The 21,000-nt window shown below is 42.7% G+C and overlaps 1 protein-coding gene across 2 annotated transcripts in view; it reads left to right on the top strand.

Annotated features, from left to right (window-relative positions):
- Positions 1-21,000, top strand: part of ap3b1a (adaptor related protein complex 3 subunit beta 1a) — a 338,438-nt gene that overhangs the window by 236,451 nt on the left and 80,987 nt on the right. For both annotated transcript variants that reach the window (XM_041185794.1, XM_041185792.1), the window contains exons 23-24: positions 15,740-15,971; positions 18,744-18,828. In XM_041185794.1, coding sequence (XP_041041728.1) covers positions 15,740-15,971; positions 18,744-18,828 — 317 coding nt within the window. The remainder of the gene's footprint in view (positions 1-15,739; positions 15,972-18,743; positions 18,829-21,000) is intronic.

Genomic DNA, 21,000 nt, shown 5'->3' with positions numbered 1-21,000 from the left:
CCCCCCTCCCTCCTCCCCCTCCCTCAGTCCTTCCCTTTCCCCCCTCCCTTCCCCCCTCCCTTTCCCCCAATTTCCCCCCTTTCCCCCACTTTCCCCCCTCCCTCCCTCCTCCCTCCCTCCCTTCCCCCCTCACTCCCTCCCTTCCCCCCTCACTCCCTCCCTCCCTTTTCCCCCCTCCCTTTCCCCCCTCCCTCCCTTTCTCCCCTCCCTCCCTTTCTCCCCCCTTCCCTCCCTCCCTCCCTTTTCCCCCTCCCTCCCTCCCTCCCTCCCTTTTCCCCCTCCCTCCCTCCCTCCCTCTTCCCCCTCCCTCCCTCCCTCCCTTTCCCCCTCCCTCCCTCCCTCCCTTTCCCCCTCCCTCCCTCCCTCCCTTTCCCCCCTCCCTCCCTCCCTCCCTTTCCCTCCCCCTCCCTCCCTCCCTCTCCACCTCCCTCCCTCCCTCCCTCCCCTCCCTCCCTCCCTTCCCCCCTCCCCTTCCCTCCCTCCCTTTTCCCCCCCCTTCCCCCCTCCCTTTTCCCCCCTCCCCCCTCCCTTTCCCTCCCTCCCTCCCCTTCCCCCCTCCCTCCCCTTCCCCCCTCCCTCCCCTTCCCCCCTCCCTCCCTTTCCCCCCTTCCCTCCCTTTCCCCCCCCCTTCTCCCTCCCCCCCCTCCCCCCCTCTCCCTTTCCCCCCCCTCCCCCCTCTCCCTTTCCCCCCCCTCCCCCCCTCTCCCTTTCCCCCCCCTCCCCCCTCTCCCTTCCCCCCCCCTCCCCCCCTCCCTCCCTCCTCCCCCGTCCCTCCCTCCCCCCCCCCCCCCGGCCGCCTCCTCTCTCCCTCCCCCCTCCCCCCCATGTTTGACACAGGTTGTCATTGTACTTAGGCAGTCGGAAACCTTGACCATTGGGGAATGCTAGAGGCCTCAGAGAAAACTTGAGACTCTGTAGTCTTTAGGTGCTATTCTTTTTTGACCAGGTGACTGAAAGGTTAGTAATAAAGCTTGCAATTATATGGCTGTTTTAACATTTTACAAACAGGTCAGATAATATTTCACACAGGTATAATCAGACAAATTGGGTACTGAGCAAGGAGATAATTGGTGGACTGACTGAATGCTTAGTTGAAGTGTTAAGTTTTAATGAGGGTCTTAAAAAAGGAAATGGAGATAAAAAGGCAGGGATCTGCGGAGGGCTAATGACTTTGAGCAGAGGAAGAACTGACCAATCTTGGTATAGGCTATTAGGCTAGTGTGTATGTTTTCAGATGAGGTCCTCAAGATGATCCTGGGGAATCCCCATTGTCAACAGTTTTTTGAACACACATGTTTTCTGGGTGATAATTGGGTTTTGATCTCTTTTGAAAATCAAAAGTGAGATTTCAATGTTTGTCAGGGGTCCCTTGGATATGCCATTATTTTGCAATAATAGTTTGATAAGTACTTCCCTGCCATTTCTTTCTTTGGGAACAGAGACAGTCATTAAAAGCAATTAAAACTGACGCTTACTGTGGGGGGAACAAGTTGTAAATGTTTATTTCTACCTTAAATGAACTTCACTGCAGTGGGTCAGCTGCATCTAAGGAGGACATTTAGTGCTGAATGATTGCTCAATTTGTTTTTGCATGATTCAAAGTGAGTGCTGTGGAGCAATAACCAGAGGAATATCTACTTTTTGTATCAGAACGTTTTGCATATCAAATGAAAGTGATTTTCTTTCTTAATGGGACTTCTGCAAAATACCTGGTATCCTTGAGAGTTCTTTTATAACATCAGCAGGATTTTCAGGTCATTTGACAAAAAGGATATCTGCCTTGTAGCATACTCAAAGGTGACTATTTCTTGCATCAATCACCTCAGCTTTAAGTTGAAGCATAATAGATCCCCTCAATCAACATTTCCAAATGCTTTATCACTTGTTCATAAAAAAGGGGTGAAAAATCAAAGATCGACTGCTAAGTCAAGGTTAGGTAATTTGTTCTCAATTATAGTTACATTTACACTAAGAGAAGAGAGTTTATAAAATAAGGTCTTGCTAGATGTCCATTTTGTCAACTGGTGATGATATGCAGTTGAAGCTAAATTCAGACCTTGAAAAATGACAGCATTGTTGAGCTGTGATTCTCGACAAGATAAAGCAAAGATTAAGACATCACTTATTGACAGACAAAATGAGTTAACCAAACTGCAGTGATGAATACCCAGCTTGTATCTGCAAGGTCAGAGTAAATAATATTACCTTTAAGAAAATATAAGTTGACCACATGTAAACACAACTTTAAATTACAGCAGCTTTTACATCTTTTATTCCTTCAGTATTTCATTTTTATCACCCTACATTTTCAAGTGGCTTTGTACTACTTGCTTTATATGACACAGCTACTAAAACAGTGTAAATATATTGATTAAAACACTGGGACTGCTTTCCTTTGAGGTTTAGAATTTACTTTGGGATCTTTAGTTAAGAATGGAAGGCAGTCTCCTGGATTCAGATTGACTTGTATTCATTTATACATGTATAGTGTTGTGTTTTTCAGGATTTAAGGCTGTGCAGGCCACCATCCTGGTTTTGTTAATGTATGCTATTCCTTCTAGTTTTATATAACAATGAATCATACAGTACAGAAGGAGGCCATTCTGCCCAATGTGACAATGCTGGCTTTTTGAAAGCTATTCAATTAGCCCACTCCCCTGATCTTTCCCCATAACCCTGCAGTTTTTTTCCCTTTCAAATAAATGTCCAATTTCTTTCTGAAAATTACTTGAATCTGCCTCTGCCTCACTTTGAGACGGTGCATTTCAGATCATTATCTTTTACATTAAAAAATAAATTTTATTTACCCCAGTAGTAATTGTGCCCTAATAGCTTCTGATGAGTCACTATTTTCATGAACCTGCAGGTATATAATGTCGTTATAGCAGCCTTAGATGCAGTATAATAGAACCAGCTTGTGGCAGAGCCAATCCACTCATTGCACTTTTAAAATGTTCGTTTAATTTCTGGGAGTATTTCAGTCCTTATTTAATTTTCTGGTCCATATGCACATGGTTATTTGGGTGGCTATTGCTACTTTATCGTGCTCAGAGTTGTATGTAAGCTCAGCCACTGTATATCAGCCATTCTAATCTAGTCCTCTGTCAAACACTTCCGACTGTTTTATTCTGCTTTAATTTTTGGTTGGAGAGTCTATATCTCCAAGTGCAAGTTCTCATCTGACAATTTATTGTTGTTAAAGAAATATGATTGCTGTGGCCTTTGATTTTCACAGACAAGGAAATGCAGAAAATATTAATATGGGAAATGATAAACAGAACCTGGCAGGAAGGGATAGAGATTTTTTAAAATTCATTCATGGGATGTGGGTTTCGCTGGCTAGGCCAGCATTTATTGCCCATCCCTAGTAGCCCTTGAGAACGTGGTGGTGAGCTGTCGCCTTGAACCACTGCAGTCCATGTGGTGTAGGCACACCCACAGTGCTATTAAGAAGAGAGTTCCAGGATTTTGACCCAGCGATAGTGAAGGAACGGCGATATATTTCCAAGTCAGGATGGTGAGTGACTTGGAGGGGAGCTTTCAGGTGGTGGTGTTCCCATCTTGCTGCTGCGCTTGTCCTTCTTAATAGTTGTGGTCGTGGATTTGGAAGGTGCTGTCTAAGGAGCCTTGGTGAATTCCTGCAGTGCATCTTGTAAATGGTACACACTGCTGCTACTGTGCGTCGGTGGTGGAGGAAGTGAATGTTTGTCGATGAGGTGCCAATCAAGCGGGCTGCTTTGTCCTGGACCGTGTCCAGCTTCAGTGTTGTGCGAGCTGCACTCACCAGGCAAGTGGGGAGTATTCCATCAAACTCCTGACTTGTGCCTTGTAGATGGTGAACAGGCTTTGGTGAGTCAGGAGGTGGATTACTCATCACACGATCCCTAGCCTCTGACCTGCTCTTGTAGCCACAGTATTTATATGGCTAGCCCAGTTCAGTTTCTGGTCAATGGTAACCCTCCCAGGATGTTGATAGTGGGGGATTCAGTGATGGTAATGCTATTGAACATCAAGGGGTGATGGTTGGATTCTCTCTTGTTGGAGAGGGTCACTGCCTGACACTTGTGTGGCGCGAATGTCAGCCCCAGCCTGGATATTGTCCAGGTCTTGCTGCATTTGGACATGGACTGCTTCAGTATCTGAGGAGTCAGGAATGGTGCAATTATCAGCGAACATCTCCGCTTCTGACCTTATGATGGAAGGAAGGTCATTGATGAAGTAGTTGAAGATAGTTAGACGCAGGACACTACTCTGAGGAACTCCTGCAATGATGTCCTAGACCTGAGATGACTGACCTCCAACAACCACAATCATCTTCCTTTGTACTAGGTATGACTCCAACCAGCGGAGAGTTTTCCCCCTGATTCCCATTGACTCCAGTTTTGCTAGGGCTCCTTGATGCTACACTCTGTCAAATGCAGCCTTGATGTCAAGGGTAGTCACCCTCAGCTCATCTCGAGAGTTCAGCTCTTTTGTCCATGTTTGAACCAAGGCTGTAATGAGGTCATGGAACCCAAACTGGGTGTCAGCGAGCAGCTTATTGCTAAGCAAGTGCCATTTGATAGCGCTGTTGATGACCCTTTCCATCACTTTACTGACGATGGAGAGTAGATTGATGGATCGGTAATTGGCCGGGTTGGATTTGTCCTGCTTTTTTTTGTACAGGAAACACCTGGGCAATTTTCCACGTCGCCGGGTAGATGCCAGTGTTGTAGCTGTACTGGAACAGTTTGGCTAGGGGCACTGCAAGTTCTGGAGCACAAGTCTTCAGTACTATTGCTGGAATATTATTAGAGCCCATAGCCTTTGCAGTATCCAGTACCTTCAGCTGTTTCTTGTTATCGCGTGGAGTGAATCGAATTGGCTGAAGACTGGCATCTGTGATGCTGGGGACCTCCAGAGTAGGCCGAGATGAATCATCCACTCTGCACTTCTGACTGAAGATTGTAGTGAATGCTTCAGCCTTATCTTTTGCACTGATGTGCTGGGCTCCTCCATCATTGTTGGTGGGGATATTTTTGGAGCCTCCTGCTCCGGTGAGTTGTTTAATTGTCCACCACCGTTCACAACTGGATGGGCAGGACTGCAGAGCTTAGATCTGATCCGTTGATTGTGGGGCACTTAGCTCTGTCTATCACTTGCTGCTTATGCTGTTTGATACGCAAGTAGTCCTGTGTTATAGCTTCACCAGTTTGACACCTCATTTTTAAGTATGCCTAGTGCTGCTCCTGGCATGCCCTCCTGCATTCTTCATTGAACCAGGGCTGATCCTCCGGCTTGATGACAGAGTGGGGATATGCCGGTCCATGAGGTTACAGATTGTGTTCGAGTACAATTCTGCTGTTGCCGATGGCCCACGGTGCCTCCTGGAGGCCCACTCTTGAGTTGCTAGATCTGTTTGAAATCTATCCCATTTAGCATGGTGGTAGTGCCACACAACACAATGGAGGGTGTCCTCAATGTGAAGGTGTGACTTTGTCTCCATAATGACTGTGTGGTCATTTCTACCGATACTGTCATGGACAGATGCATCTGCAGCAGGCAAGTTAGTGAGGATGAGGCCAAGTATATTTTTCCCTCTTTCTGATTTCCTCACCGTCTGCTGCAGACCGAGTCCAGCAACTATGTCATTTAGGACTCTGCCAGCTCGGTCAGTAGTGATGCTAGCGAGCCATTCTTTGTGATGGACATTGAAGTCCCGCACCCAGAGTACACACTCTGCACTTGCCACCCACGGTGCTTCCTCCAAGTGATATTCAACATGGAGGAGCACTGATTGATCAGCGGAGGGAGGGGAGTACATGGTAATCAGCAGGAGGTTTCCTTGCCCATGTTTGACCTGACGCCATGAGACTTCATGGGGTCTAGAGTCGATGTTGAGAACTCCCAGGGCAACTCCCTCCTGACTGTATACCACTGTGGCGCCACCTCTGCTGGGTCTGACCTCCTTGTGGGACAGGACATACCCAGGGATGGTGATGGTGGAGTCCAGGACATTATCTATGAGGTATGATTCTGTGAGGATGACAATGTCAGGCTTTTGTTTGTCTAGTCCGCAAGACAGCTGTCCCAATTTTGGCACTTGCCCCCAGATGTTATTAAAAAGGACTTTGCAGGGCCAACAGGGCTGAGATTGCTCTGAAGAAGAGTCATACGCACTCGAAACATTAACTCTGTCACTCTCTTTCCACAGATGCTGTCAGACCTGCTGAGTTTTTCCAGCACTTCTTTTGTTTTCGTCTGAGATTGCCATTGTCCTTTCTGGTGCCTAGGTTGATGCTGGGGTTCTGTCCGGTTTCATTCCTTTTTTTGTGACTCAGCTGAATGGCTTGCTGGGCCATTTCAGAGGGCATTTAAGAGTCAACCCCATTGCTGTGGGTGTGGAGTCATATGTTAGCCAGACCAGACCAGGTAAGGTTTCCTTCCCTAAAGAACATTAATGAACCAGATGGGTTTTTACAAGAACTGACAATGGTTTCATGGTCATCATTAGACTTTTAATTCTTAAATTTTTATTTAATTCAAATTCCACCATCTGCCATGGTGGGATTCGAACCTGGGTTCCCAGAGCATTACCCTGGGTCTCTTGATTACTCATCCAGCGACAATACTACTATGCCATTGCCACAAATCTAAGAGTAAAATAGTAGTTAAAGCTAGACATTACAAAAAATAATACAAGTACTAAAATAAAAAGTAATAAAAATAAAAACAAAACTAAAGACTCTGTATCCGAATGCATGTAACATTCAAAACAAAACAGATGAACTGATGGTGCAAGTAGAAATAAATAAGAACACTGATAGCCATTACAGAGACTTGGCTGCAGAATGACATAGATTGGGATCTGAATATTGAAGGGTACATGACTTTTAGGAAGGACAGGAAGCTAGGAAAAGGTAGCGTGGTGGCTCTGCTAACTAATGATGGTATTAGTGCAGTAGAGAGAGCTGATCTAAATTCAGGAAACCAGGATACAGAAGCAGTGTGGGTCGGGATGAGAAATGCTAAAGGCAAGAAGCCACTTGTGGGAGTGTTGTACAGGTCCCCTAATTGTAACTACATCGTAGGACAGAGTGTAAAGGAAGAGATAATAGGAGCTTGTCAGAAAGGTATGGCGATAATCATGGAGGATTTTAATCTACATATAGACTGGAAAAATTAGATGGGAATAGGTAGCCTAGATGAGTTCATAGAATGTTTTCAAGATTGGCTTGAACGTGCAGTTCTAAGAAACTATTGGAGAGCAGTTTATATTAGTCCTGGAATTGGATTAATATAAACTAGGATTAATTGATAACCTCATAGTGAATGCATCCCTGGGTAGTAGTGATCATATGTGCAATCATCAGCGAATGATACTCAAATGTTCAGCACCATTCGCAAATCCTCAGACACTGAAGCAGTCTATGTCCAAATGCAGCAAGACCTAGACAATATCCAGGCTTGGACTGACAAGTGGCAAGCAACATTTGCACCATACAAGTGTCAGGCAATGACCATCTCCAACAAGAGAGAATCTAACTATTGTCCATTGATATTCAATGGCATTACCATCCCCGAATCCCCCTACTGTCAACAAATGGGTTACCATTGACCAGAAACTGAACTGGACTAGCCACATAAATACTGTGGCTACAAGAGCAGTCAGGGGCTAGGAACAGTGTGACGAGTAATGCGCCTCCTGACTCCCCAAAGCCTGCCCACCCATCTACAAGGCATAAGTCAGGAGTGTGATGGAATACTCTCCACTTGTTTGGATGAGTGCAGCTCCCACAACACCCAAGAAGCTTGGCACCATGCAGGACAAAGCAGCACGCTTGATTGGCACCACAAGTGATACTTAGCAAAGTGTTGGGTTGTCAAATCCCCGGGTCCTCATGGACTTCATCCTTTAAAAGAAGTGGCTAGTGAGAGGCTTGATGTGTTGGTTTTAATTTTCCAAGGCTGCCTGAATTTGGGAAGGTGCCATTAGATTGGAAATTAGCAAATGTAACTCCTTTATGCAAAAAGGGAGGGAGACAGATAGGAAACTACAGACCTGTTAGCTCAACATCTGTCATAGGAAAAATGTTAGAAGCTATTTAAGATGTTATGGCAGTGCACTTAGAAAAATTTAAGGCAACCAGGCAGAATCAGCATGGTTTTATGGAAGGGAACTCATGTTTAACCAATTCATTGGAGCCCATTGAAGGAGTCACATGTGCTGTGGATAAAGGGGAACCAGTGGATGTACTGTACTTCGATTTCCATTTGATAAGGTGCCACAGCAAAGATTATTGCAGAAAATAAAAGCTCATTTGGTGTAGGGGGTAACATATTTGCATGGACAGAAGATTAGCTATAAATAGATCTTTTTTTAGTTGGTGGGATGTGATTAGTGGTGTGCCATAGGGATTAGTGCTTGGCCCTGAACCTTTTACCATTTATATAAATGACTTGGATGAAGGGATCAAAGCTATGATTGTGAAGTTTGCTGGATGATACAAAGATAGGAAGGAATGTAAGTTGTGAAAAGGACATAAGGAGACGACAAAGGGTCATAGGTTAAGTGAGTGGGCAAAGATCTGGCAACACATGTGGCAAAAGTAGAAGATATATGAGCATTAAGATTGCCCTTCACTTGACTACCCTAGTCAGCTCTGTCCTAGCCTCTGCATTCCTAGCCTAGAAGTGTTGAGGCTGATTGTGTCACAATTCTGGTTTGACTGAAATCAATGATTAGCCATCACTGCACAGGTCAGAGTTTGAACCTGGTTCCTTCTGTTGAATGTTGTAGTGCTACATTGAGTTGTATGTACTGTCGAGCCTAGATATTCAAAGCCTGTCTTTAATCACACATCTGATTATATGGACCCCTCGTATATTTTTGGAAATACTGAGAGATCTATTTTGTAACAGCTTGTATTCACCAAAAGCCCTTGGCACCAAAAAAATTGAGGCGGGGAAAATTGGTGTTTGTTGTCGTATGCTTCTATTGTATGCCTTACACCTTCTTGTATTTCTGGATTGACTTATGTTGTTGTCAGGTGTTCTCTGTTGCAACAAAGGAGATGGTTTACAGGGGGGAATAATTAGTGGAGGTCTAGTCACTGGCACACACTGAGGATTTGCAGTGTGAAACCAGGATTTTGATCCAAATACTTATTTCTCTGACTGCTTTTGAATAGAAACAGTTGGAAATGTTACTCCAATTAGATGCCTTTTCTGCAGAATGAGATTTGGGGCAGAGACCATTGTGTTGTGTTCTTTGAATGGTATCCATGTACTAAGGCTATTTGGCCTGCAAGCCTAGAGGCCATTTTGTTTAGTTTGGTGCTTGCATTTTTAATTGACCTCCTGTGGTGCTGCCTGTGGAAAATTAGGACCAAGTTGTAGTCTGATTGAAGTGAGGTTAGAGAGCAGGAGATAATTGAATCAGGGTGTGCAGGTATTATTCAGTCCCCATTTTAAAGTCCTACATTGTGGTATTTTCATATTTCCTATTTATTTCTGTGTCCACATTTTATAATGGAAACTGCCAATGTAAACCTATTATATAATTAGGCCCTCCCCTCCCCCAACTGCCATTGAGTAGAGGGTGCAATTATAGCACAACACATTTTTGTTAGTTTTCACTGCGAATGTGGACACAAATTTATAATGGGAAAAGTTGACTCAAAATGCCGATAAAGGATATTAGAAAATATATAGATTGCAGAGAGGTGTGGAGATGTATGAAATTGCATCTTCATTTTTGCATATTAATGCAATGAAAGTTGCTTTGAAAGTGTTTGAAAATTATCCTTCATTTGGGAGTTTACAGATAAGACAAAAGGCCTTTTGCTTCCTTTCGGTTTCGCATTGGGTTGAGAATTTGGCCAGGAGTGTTTTTGTGAGGGAAGTATGCTGGGTGACGTTTAATGTTTTCTTGGGGTTATCTTGAAAAATAAAACTTGCCTTTGGTTGCTTTGGATATAATCCCTGTGAAAAATGACTGGAACAGTGAACTGTTGATTATTAATGAAGCAATGGCATCACCTCATAAAACTCAGCAACTTGCAAATAGATTTTTATTTCATACAAAATAGACAAATTGTTTGAACTATTGCTTGCACTAACTATAAGTGACAGTAAGTGCTTTACAAACAGAGCCACTGTAAGTTACCATTACCTAAAAACGTATGTGGAGGCAGTACAGAGCCTTTAATTTTCAGAGATGCTTAGTTGTGCATTCAGTAATATTATTTCCAGTTAACCTAATTTAGTTGATTGTGCTACCTGTTGTTTTTAAGATTTTACTTCGCTTTCAGATTATTAGAGATCCGTCTATTTTTCTTTTAAAAAATGCTTTGAAACCTCCTCCAGTTTTTGAAGGTATGGCTTAAGAGCTTCTGTAACGATAGACTTGGAAGATTCTGTGAACAGCTGTCTCATAAATTAATTATTAGTGACAAGTTTATATTGCATAAATCTAAATGAGTTGAGAGTATGGTCCATTACCAGCTAACTGCACAAGGTATTTGTCATTTTACACTCTTCAGTTATTTTTTAGTGAAGTGTTAAAAATGTAAGACTTTTCTTTTGGATGACATTGAGAGATGCTGTCTGTTTCTAGGAGAGGTAAAGGCCCATATAAATGTTTCACTAAACCTAAGTGTTACTCATTTGACAGTTATGTGCGCTGTCATTCCACGGGCTATTTGCTTATCGCAATAAACAGATGAAATATGTGAATGGTCTGTGGTGGCCTTTCAGTGCATCAAGCCTTTTGGGCCCTGTGATTTTCTTCATAGAATATCCTCCACAAAACATTCCAGGAGCGATGATATGGTTAGCAATTGAATGGGAAGAGCACTTGCAAAACCTAACTCCTGAGAGGATAATGTATGATCGGATTGCAAAATATTTTTCAAGATTGTAGTTCACTCCCTGTAAAATAAACTAGGCATTGTCATTTTAAGACTCCTTAAATAGATTTACGAGTATTGTGTACAGCAGAAGTAATGGATCAAAAAAGGGTAGCCACTGAGTTTACATTTATGTATTGTTGCGAAGAAACTGTGGCAAAAGCTAAATGTAATTTTATTTGCTGATAGGATATTGCTTGGAACCTATGAATTTTTCAGGGAGGGATTTTCTTTGCAAAGTAACAATTAAGGAATACAGAGTAAATCAAAATTTGTTCAAAGTTATTGTAATTCTGCTTTTGCTGCTGAATAGCTTTGAGAGCTGGTGAGCAAGTCAGCTACCTGTCCATATCTGGGGATTGAACAAAGGATAAAGAAAGAGGACTGTGCAACATAATTACAGATTTCTTTGTTTCTAGGTATATTAAATATGTTGTCAAATCATGGAATTTTACAGCTTATTGAAAGAACCATCCAATTAGTCCCATTCTTCAACTCTCTTCCCATAACCCTACCAATTTCTCTTTTTCCACATACAGTACACATCCAATTACCTTTTGCAAGCTGCGATTGAATCTACTTCCACCACTTTTTTCACGTAGTACATTCCAAATCATTATAGCTCAGATTAGAAAGAATGCTTACCCTCCTTTTCCGCTGCTTCACCAAGATATTTTGCCAATTATCTTAAATCTGTGTCCTGTCCTTTGATTACCAAACCTCGTGCTGGTGGAAACTGTTCCCACTAGGCTCTATCAAAACTCATAATTTTGAACATCTCTAGTAAATCTTCCGTTAACCAACTTTGGTGTAAGGAAAACAATCTCAGCTTCTCTGGTCCTTCCACATAATAGAAATCGCTCATTTCTGATATCATTCTGGTAAATCCCTGGTAAATTCTGGTAAATCTGGAGGTTTGCTAGTGCTGTTGGGGAGGGTTTAAACTAACTTGGCAGGGCGATGGGATCCTGAGAGGAGGTTCAGCAGGGGGAGATGCACAGCCAAAATTGGAAGAGAGAGCGAATGAGTCTGGAAGGCATAGAAATTATAGGCCAGTTAAGGCACAGGGGAGTTTGGCAAGGTTGGATGGTATTTATTTTAATGCAAGGAGTCTGACGAATAAGGCAGATGAGTTGAGCGCACAAATTAACACATGGAAGTATGATGTCATTGCTGTCACAGAGAATGGTTGAGGGGCAGGATTGGCTGCTCAATATTCCAGGATATAGGGCCTTCAGGCGAGACAGGGAAGGAGGTAAAAGAGGAATGAGTATCGCAATATTGATCAAGGAATCAATTACAGCAGTAAGGAGGGATGACATCTTAGAAGGCTCCTCAAATGAAGCCATATGGGTAGAACTTAAGAACAAAAAAGAATCACCTTGCTGGGAGTGTACTATAAGCCTCCAAACAGTCAGAGAGAAATAGAAGAGCAGATATGTAGGCAAATTTCAGAGAAGTGTAAAAATAATAAGATAGTAATAGTGGGGGATTTCAACTTCCCCAATATTAACTGGGTTAGTCATAGTGTGATAGGTTTAGAGGGAGCGGAATTCTTAAAATGCATCCAGGAGAGCTTGTTAAGCCAGTATGTCAAAGATCGGAGGCAATCCTGGACTTAATTTTAGGGAATGAAGCCGGGCAAGTGGTAGAGGTATCAGTGGGGTAACATTTTGCAGATAGTGCTCATAACTCCATTAGATTCAAGTATGTTATGGAAAAGGACAAGGATGGGCCAGAAATCAGAGTTCTAAATTGGGGGAAGGCCAATTTTAATAAGATCAGATATGATTTGGCCAGAGTGGACTGGGAGCAGCTACTTTTAGGTAAATCTGCGTCAGAGCAGTGGGACTCATTCAAGAAGGAAATAGGGAGAATACAGGGCCAACATATTCAGTAAAGATAAAAGGTGGAATGAACAAATCCAGGGAAACCTGGATGTCGAGGGATATGCAGGTTTAGATGAAGAGAAAAAGGGAGGCTTTTGACAGATACCCTAGAGGAGTATAGAATATAGGGGGGAGCTTAAAAAGGAGATTAGGAGAGCAAAAAGGGGGCATGTAAAAACATTGGCAGGTAAAATAAAGGAAAATCCAAAGTTATTTTACAAGTACATTAAGAGTAAGAGGATAACTAGGGAAAGAGTAGGCCCCATTAAGGACCATAGTGATAATTTGTGTGTGGAGCCGGAAGACTTAGGTAGGGTTCTAAATGAATACTTTGTGTCGGCGTTCACAAATGAGAGGAACGACGTGGGTATGGAAATCAGGCAGAAGGACTGTGATATAATTAAAGAAATTAGCATAGAAAGGGAGGAGGTTCTAAATGGTCTGGCAGGCTTAAAAGTAAATAAATCTCCAGGCCAGGATTAAATGTATCCCAGGCTGTTGAGTGAGGCAAAGGAGGAGATAGCAGGGGCGCTGGCAATAATTTTCAATACCTCTCTGGCCATAGGAGAGGTGCCAGAGGACTGGAGGACAGCCAATGTGGTATCGTTATTCAAGAAGGGAGAAAGGGATAAACCATGGAACTACAGGCCAGTCAATCTAACCTCAGTGGTGGGAAAACTATTGGATGCAATTCTGAGGGACAGAATTAATGTACACTTGGAGAGGCAGGGATTAATCAAGGACAGTCAGCATGTTTTTTTTTTAAGTGGGGGGGGTCATGTCTGACCAATTTGATTGAATTTTTCAGAGGTGACCAGGTGTGTAGATAAGGGCAATGCACTTGATGTAGTCTACTTGGACTTCAGCAAGGATTTTGATAAGGTCCAGCATGGGAGACTGATAACGAAGGTCAGAGCCCATGGGATCCAAGGCAATTTGGCAAATTGGATCCAGAATTGGCTGATTGGCAGGAAGCAGAGGGTGATGGTTATGGGACATTTTTGTTACTGGATGCCTGTGTCCAGTGGGGTTCCATAGGGATCAGTGTTGGGTCCTTTGCTGTTTGTGGTATATGTAAACAATTTAGACTTCATTGTAGGAGGGTTGATCAGTAAGTTTGTGGATGACAAGAAAATTGGCGGGGTGGTAAATAGTGAGGAGGATAGCCTTAGATTACAGGAGGATAAAGACGGGCTGGTCCGATGGGCTAATCAGTGGCAAATGGAATTTGATCCAGATAAGTGTGAGGTGATGCACTTGGGCAGGATAAACAAAGCATGGGAATACACGATGAATGGTAGGACCCTGGGAAGTAACGAGGATCAGAGGGACCTTGGTGTGCATGTCCACCAGTCCCTTATGGTAGCAGGGCGGGTAGATAAGTTGGTTAAGAAGGCATATGGGATACTTGCCTTTATTAGCCGAGGCATAGAATATAAGAGCAGGGAGATTATGCTGGATCTGTATAAAACACTGGTTAGGCCACAGCTAGTGCAGTTCTGGAATCAGCATTATAGGAAGGATGCAATTGCACGAGAGAGAGTGCAGTGGAGATTTACCAGAATGTTGCCTGGGCTGGAAAGTTTTAGTTATGAGGAGAGATTGGATAGACTGGGGTTATTTTCCCTGGAACAGAGGAGATTGAGGGGAGACATGATTGAAGTGTATAAAATTATGAGGGGCATAGATAGGGTAAACAGGAAGGAAGTTTTCCCCTTGGTGTAGGGGTCCATAACCAGGGGGCATAGATTTATGGTAAGGGGCAGGAGGTTTAGAGGTGATTTGAGGAAGAATATTTTCACCCAGAGGATGATGGGAATCTGGAACTCATTGCCTGAAGGGTGGTAGAGGCAGAAACCCTCGTAACATGAAAGAAGTATTTGGATGTGCACTTGCGATGCCATGGCATACAAAGCTATGGGCCTAGTGCTGGAAAATGAGATTAGAATAGTTAGGTACTTGTTTGACCAGTGCAGACTCGATGGGCCTAAGGACCTTTTCCTGTGCTCTAGACCTCTGTGACTCTATGACCCTCTGCACCCTCTCCAAGGCCTTCACATCCTCCTTGGATTGTGGTGCTCAAAATTGGACACAATACTCTACCAAAAGCCTAATCAATGATTTATAAAAGTTTAGCGTAACGTGTTTGCTTTTGTGTACTCTGCCTCAGTTTACATCTCTAAGGATCTTATGTATTTTCTCAAAACCTTACCAGCTTGTTCTGTCACCTTCAAAGCTCTGTGTGTGTGAACCCTAGATCTCTCTGTTCTTGCACCCTCTTTAAGATTATACCATTTCATCTTTATTGAATCTTATTTTTTTCTTCCAAAATGCATCACTTCACACTTGATTGCATTAAATTATATCTACCATGTCTACCCATTTCACCATCTATGTCCTCCTGAGGTCTGCTAATGTACTCCTCCCTGCTTACTACATTTCCAAGCTTTGTGTCATCTGCAGACTTTAAAATTACTACTCCTAGATGCAAGTTCAGATCAATGATATATGTTTTTTAAAAAGGGCAATGTTCCTAATACTGACCCCTGGGAAACACAATTTATATTACCCTGCAGTCTGAAAAACAATTGTTCACTACTACTCTTTGCTTTCTATCTCTTAACCAATTTCATATCCGTGCTGTCACTATCCCTTTAATTCTATCGGGTTCATTTTTCTCGCAAGTCTATTATGTGGCACTTTATCAGATGCTTTCTGAAAGTCCACATGCACTTCTTAAAATTCTGATGATCCAGAATTTGAATTTGGGATAGGAGGAATTGGCAGAACAGATGCACTAGATTTTCTTTTTGAATTTAACTGCATGGGAAATGCAGTAAATTAGGGATAGATCTGATTGAGAATGATGGATTAAAAGAATGAAAATTAAAGAATGAAAATCTTCAGTGTTGTATGTTACAACTTGAACTATTTAATTACTGTTTGTTTTTTGCTATTTAGGTGACCACTCCAGTATTTGTTCCTTCAAAATCATATACACTACTTCATCGGATGTCTGGAAAAGGCCTTGGAGCGCAATATCACTTTCCACGTCAACCATGTATTTACAACTCAAAAATGGTGTCTGTACAGATCATATTAACCAATAGCTCTGACAAAGAAGTCAGGAATATCCGAATAGGAGAGCGGAAGCTTGCATCAGGGATGCAAATGCATGATTTCTATGAAATAGGTACTGAAATACAACATTTATGTACAAATCCTGCTTTCTGTTTTGTAAGACAACACCCTTCTTGATGCTTATTGTGGCAACCACTATTTCCTCACTGTAAAACAGTTACCATATTTGCAACTTTTATTTTAAACTACTAAAGTTACTGTTGGTGATATAGCTACAGGTATTTCTATCTCTTTGCCCCACTCAGCTGTCTCATTTTATTTCCTTTCCATTTAATGAAGTATCTGGCATATACTTGACAGATTTCCTTTGTGATTGAGCTGAAATCAAAATAATTTTGCTGTATGATCAACTATGAATAGTTTTCTAAACATTTTAAAACTGGTATTTATCTTAATCCAGTGACATGAAACAGGTGAATAATGTTATACAAGTCCAACATTTTGAAAGAAACCAAAATTACAATGAAGGGATTTCAAATGCAGCTTCACTGAGGACTTTCATTAAGGTCATAAGTTGTTGAGACATAACTGACCAAAAGTATCCCTGCTTCCTGCCCTGCCCTGGTATTGTGCTGTGGTTGGGGGCTGTGAACTAGAGGTGTAATGGGAAAGGAGGAGAGAGAGGGCTGTGGAAGGCAAATTGGAATTGGCCTCCACATTCTTATGTTAGGACAGCTACAGCCTATGTGCTAAATTGCAGTATACCAACAGCCAATGGAAATGCATTTGTGGATTTCAGTTGAACGCAAGATTGGACTTGACTCTGATGCTTCTGATAGTTCAATAATCTGCCAACACTTGCTGTGTTGGCGAAGATGAGAAGAATGATCCTTTGGACAATACTGAAGATACAAAGATAGGTAGGAAAGCAAGTTGTGAGGAGGATACAAAGAGGTATAGCTAGATTAAGTGAGTGGGCAAAAATTTGGCAGATGGAGTATGATGTGGGGTTTTCACTTTGGCAGGAAGAAAGAAAAGCAGAATATTATTTAAATGGAGAGAGAATGCTGTGGTACAGAGGAATCTGGGTGTCCTTGTACGTGAAATTTATGGGGTATGCTCAAGAAATTAGCGGATGACACAAAAATTGGTAGGGTGGTAAATAGTGAAGGAGATACTGGAAACTGCAGGAGGATGTCAATGGACTGGTTAGTTGGGCAGAGCAGTGGCAAGTGGAGTTCAAGTCAGAAAAGTGTGAGGTAATGCACTTGGGGAGGGCTAACAAGGCAAGGATGTACACTATGAATGTTAGGACCCTGGAAAGTACTGAAGATCAGAGGGACCTTGGTGTGCATATGCATAGATCCCTGAAGGTAGCAGGGCAGGTAGATAAGGTGGTTAAGAAGGTAAATGGGATACCTGCCTTAATTAGCTGAGGCCTAGAATACAAGAGCAGGGAGGTTATGCTGGAACTGTAAGAAATGCTGGTTACCACATTATAGGAAGGATGTGATTGCACTGGAGAGGGTGCAGAGAAGATTTACCAGGATGCTGCCTGGGCTGGAGGGTCTGAGCTATGAGGATAGACTGGGGTCGTTTTCCTTGGAGCAATGAAGGTTGAGAGGGGACCTGATAGAGGTGTATAAGATTGAGGGGCATAGGGTGGATAGGAAGGCACTTGTTTCCATTAGTAGAGGGGTCAATAACCAGGGGGCATAGATTGAAGGTAAGAGGTAGAAGGCTAAGGGGGGAGTTGTAGGATAGATTTTTTCACCCAGAGGGTGGTGGGAGTCTGGAACTCACTGCCTGAAAGGGTGGTTGAGTCAGAAACTCTTGTAACATTTAAGTATTTAGATATGCACTTACATTGCCACAGCTTCCAGCACTATGGGCCAAGCACTGAAAAATAGGATTAGTGTAGTCAGATCTTTGTTGGCTGATGTGGACACGATGGACTGAATGGCCGCCTTCTGTACTGTAGACGCCTGTGAGAATCACAAAGTTAGCATACAATTACAGCAAGCAATTAGGTAGGCAAATGGAATGTTGACCTTTATTGCAAGGGAATGGAGTATAAAAGTCGGAAGGTCTTGCCAAAGTTACTCAGGACATTGGTGAGACTACACCTTGAGTTCTGTGCACAGTGTTGGTCTCATTTAATTAAGAAATGATATACTTGCATTGGTAGAAGTTCGCTAGGCTGATTCCAGGGATGAAAGAGTTGCCTTATGAGAAAAGGTTGAACAGGGTGGGCCAATACTAATTGGAGTTTAGAAGTATGAAAGGTGATCTTATTGAAGCATGTAGGATTCTGAGGGGGCTTGACGGGGTAATATGCTGAGAGGATGTGTCCTCTCATGGGGGAATTTAGAACTAGGGGAAACACATTCAAGATGAGGAAGAATTTTATCTGAGTCATTAGTCATTGAAATTTTCTTCAGAGAGCAGTGAAGGCTGGGTCATTGAATACATTCAAGGCTGAGACAGACACATTCTTGTTAGACAAGGGAGTCAAGAGTTATGGGGCTTAGGAAGGAAAGTGGGGTTAAGTGACAGTCAGATCAGCCATGATCTTATTGAATGAAAGAGCAGGCTTGATGGACTGAATGGCCTACTCCTATTTCTTATGATAATTGGAGAGTGATCAATTTACTTGGAACAGGAAAAGGTGAGAAAATTGTTAGTGAAAGGTGGAAAAAGAAACACATTTTAATTGTCTAGAAAAGTTGTCATTGCCTTTAACCCCTTGTTGCCTTGGAATCCTGGAATGTTACAACACAGAGGCCAATCAGTTCATCATTTCTATGCTGGTGGATAGGCAAACTGAAATGATCTTCCATTACCATATGTACAAAATGCAGAAATATATTTTTTCATGTTTCAGAGTGCCTTGAGCCTGGGACATCAAAGACTGTTTCAATGGGCATTGACTTCTGCGATTCCACACAGGCTGCCAACTTTCAGCTGTGGTAAGTAAGCCATTTATCACTCATTGTTCTTTCTGCCAAAATATTTCAGACTTGTAGCCAGTCACCTGTTTGCATGCATGAACATTGAGTGAAAATTTAGTTATTAAGGAGAAATTGCATAGGTGGAATAGAATGGGCCTTTATCCTTTGATGTTTAGAAGAATGAAAGGTGGTCTCATTAAAACAAATAAAATTCTTACAGGCTCAATGCAGTGAAGCTGTTTCCCCTGGGAGTAGAGTCTAGAATTAGGACTCATTGTCTCAGGACCAAGGATCTACTACTTAAGACTAAAATGAGAAATTTCTTCTTCATCTCGGAGGATGACAAATCTTTAGAATTGCCGATCTCTCAGACTGTGGATGCTCAGTCAATGACCATGGTTCAAGACTGAGGTCGATCATTGCTTGGGCACAACAGGGAATCCAGGGATATGGGGATAGGACAGGAAAGTAGAATCGATGCAAAAGTTCAACTATGATCATATTGAACGGCGTAGCAGACTTGATGGGCCAAATGGCCTACTCCTGTTTCTTAAGATTAAGAGAGGAGGTGAAGCTTTGATGTGTAGATGTGGCCAATGAGCTGGGGACAAATTTCTATTGGTGGGTTAGGCTGCACAAGAGCACCTTAGGCAGTAAAGTGTCCAAATAGCTGTTTTGTTTTGTTTTAATTTGTTAATACATTTATTTAATTTGTTTTAAATTTTAATTTGTTTTAGGTACTTGTTTGTGGTAACTCTTATATTCCAACCATTTCCTTTTACATTTGTTTCCCTCCTTCTACCTGGTTGGAGGATTATTTTTATTTGTGATTTTAAATGTTTGTAAAGGTACACCCACAATGCTGTTCAGGAGGAGTTTCAGGCTTTAGTGAAGGAACATATAGTTTCAAGGATGGTGTGTGGTTTGGAAGGGAACTTGCAGGTGGTGGTGTTCCTATGTGCCTGTTGCCCATGTCCTTCTAGGAGGTAGCGATCGTGGGTTTGGAAGGTGCTGTCGAAGGAGATTGGTGAGTTGCTCCGCTGTGTCGTGTATATGGTATGCACTGCTGCCACTATGTATCAGTAGTGGAGGGAAAGAATCTTTGAGATTGTGGATGGGGTGCTGATGAACTCGGTTGCTTTGTCCTGGATTGTGTTTCTGGTCAGTGGTGGCTCTGCCCACCCCCTAGGATGTTGATCGTTCGGGATTTGATGATGGCAATGCTGTTGAACATCAAGGGTCGTTGGTTAGATTTGATCATGTTGGAGATGGTCATTGCCTGGCACTTGTGTGGTGTGAAAGTTACTTTCCATTTATCAGGCCAAGCATGAATGTTGTCGATGTTGTTCTTGCTTGCATGTGGGTATGGACTGCTTTGGTATTTGAGGTGTTGCAAATGGTGCTGAACACTGCAATTATCAGCGAGCAACCCTGCTCCTGACTCTCTGATGGGGGGAAAGTCATTGATGAAGCAGCTGAAGATATTTGGGTTGAGGACACTATCCTGAAGAATCCTGCAGTAATGCCTGGGTCAAAGATGATTGACCTCCAACAACCACAACCACCTTCCTTTTTGCTAGGTCTGACTCCAACCAGTGGGGAGTTTTCCCCCTGGTTCCATTAACTTTAGTTTTGCAATAATGTAATATTTCCAAGTTTGCTGACAACACGAAACTTGGCAGGAATGTGAGCAATGAGGAGGGTGTTAAGAGGCTTCAAGGCGATTTAGACAGGCTGAGTGAGTGGGCAAATACATGGCAGATGCAGTATAACATGGAAAAATGTGAAGTTATCAACTTTAGTAAGAAAAACAATGGCAGAGCATTATTTAAATTGTGATAGATTGGGAAATACAGGAAGCAGAGAGTAATGGTCAATGGATATTTTTTGGGCTGGAGGAAGGTTTGTAGTAGAGTTCCCTAGGGGTCAGTATTGGGACCCGTGCTTTTCCTGATATATATTAATGATCTAGATCTTGGTCTGCAGAGGATAATTTCAAAGCTTGCGGATGATATGAAACTTGGGAGTGTTGTGAACTGCGAGGAGGACAATGTAGAACTTCAAAAGGGCATAGACAAGTTGGTGGAGTGGGCAAGATAGGTGGCAGATGAAGTTCAATGCAGAGAGGTGTGAGGTGATGCATTTTGATAGGAAGAACATGGACAGACAATATAAAATAAGGGGTGACAT

Source organism: Carcharodon carcharias, chromosome 4 (genome assembly GCF_017639515.1).
Source record: "Carcharodon carcharias isolate sCarCar2 chromosome 4, sCarCar2.pri, whole genome shotgun sequence".
In the NCBI taxonomy this organism is placed as follows: Eukaryota; Metazoa; Chordata; class Chondrichthyes; order Lamniformes; family Lamnidae; genus Carcharodon; species Carcharodon carcharias.
The sequence above is the reverse complement of the archived record's forward strand: the minus strand, read 5'-3'. Positions and strand labels throughout refer to the sequence as shown.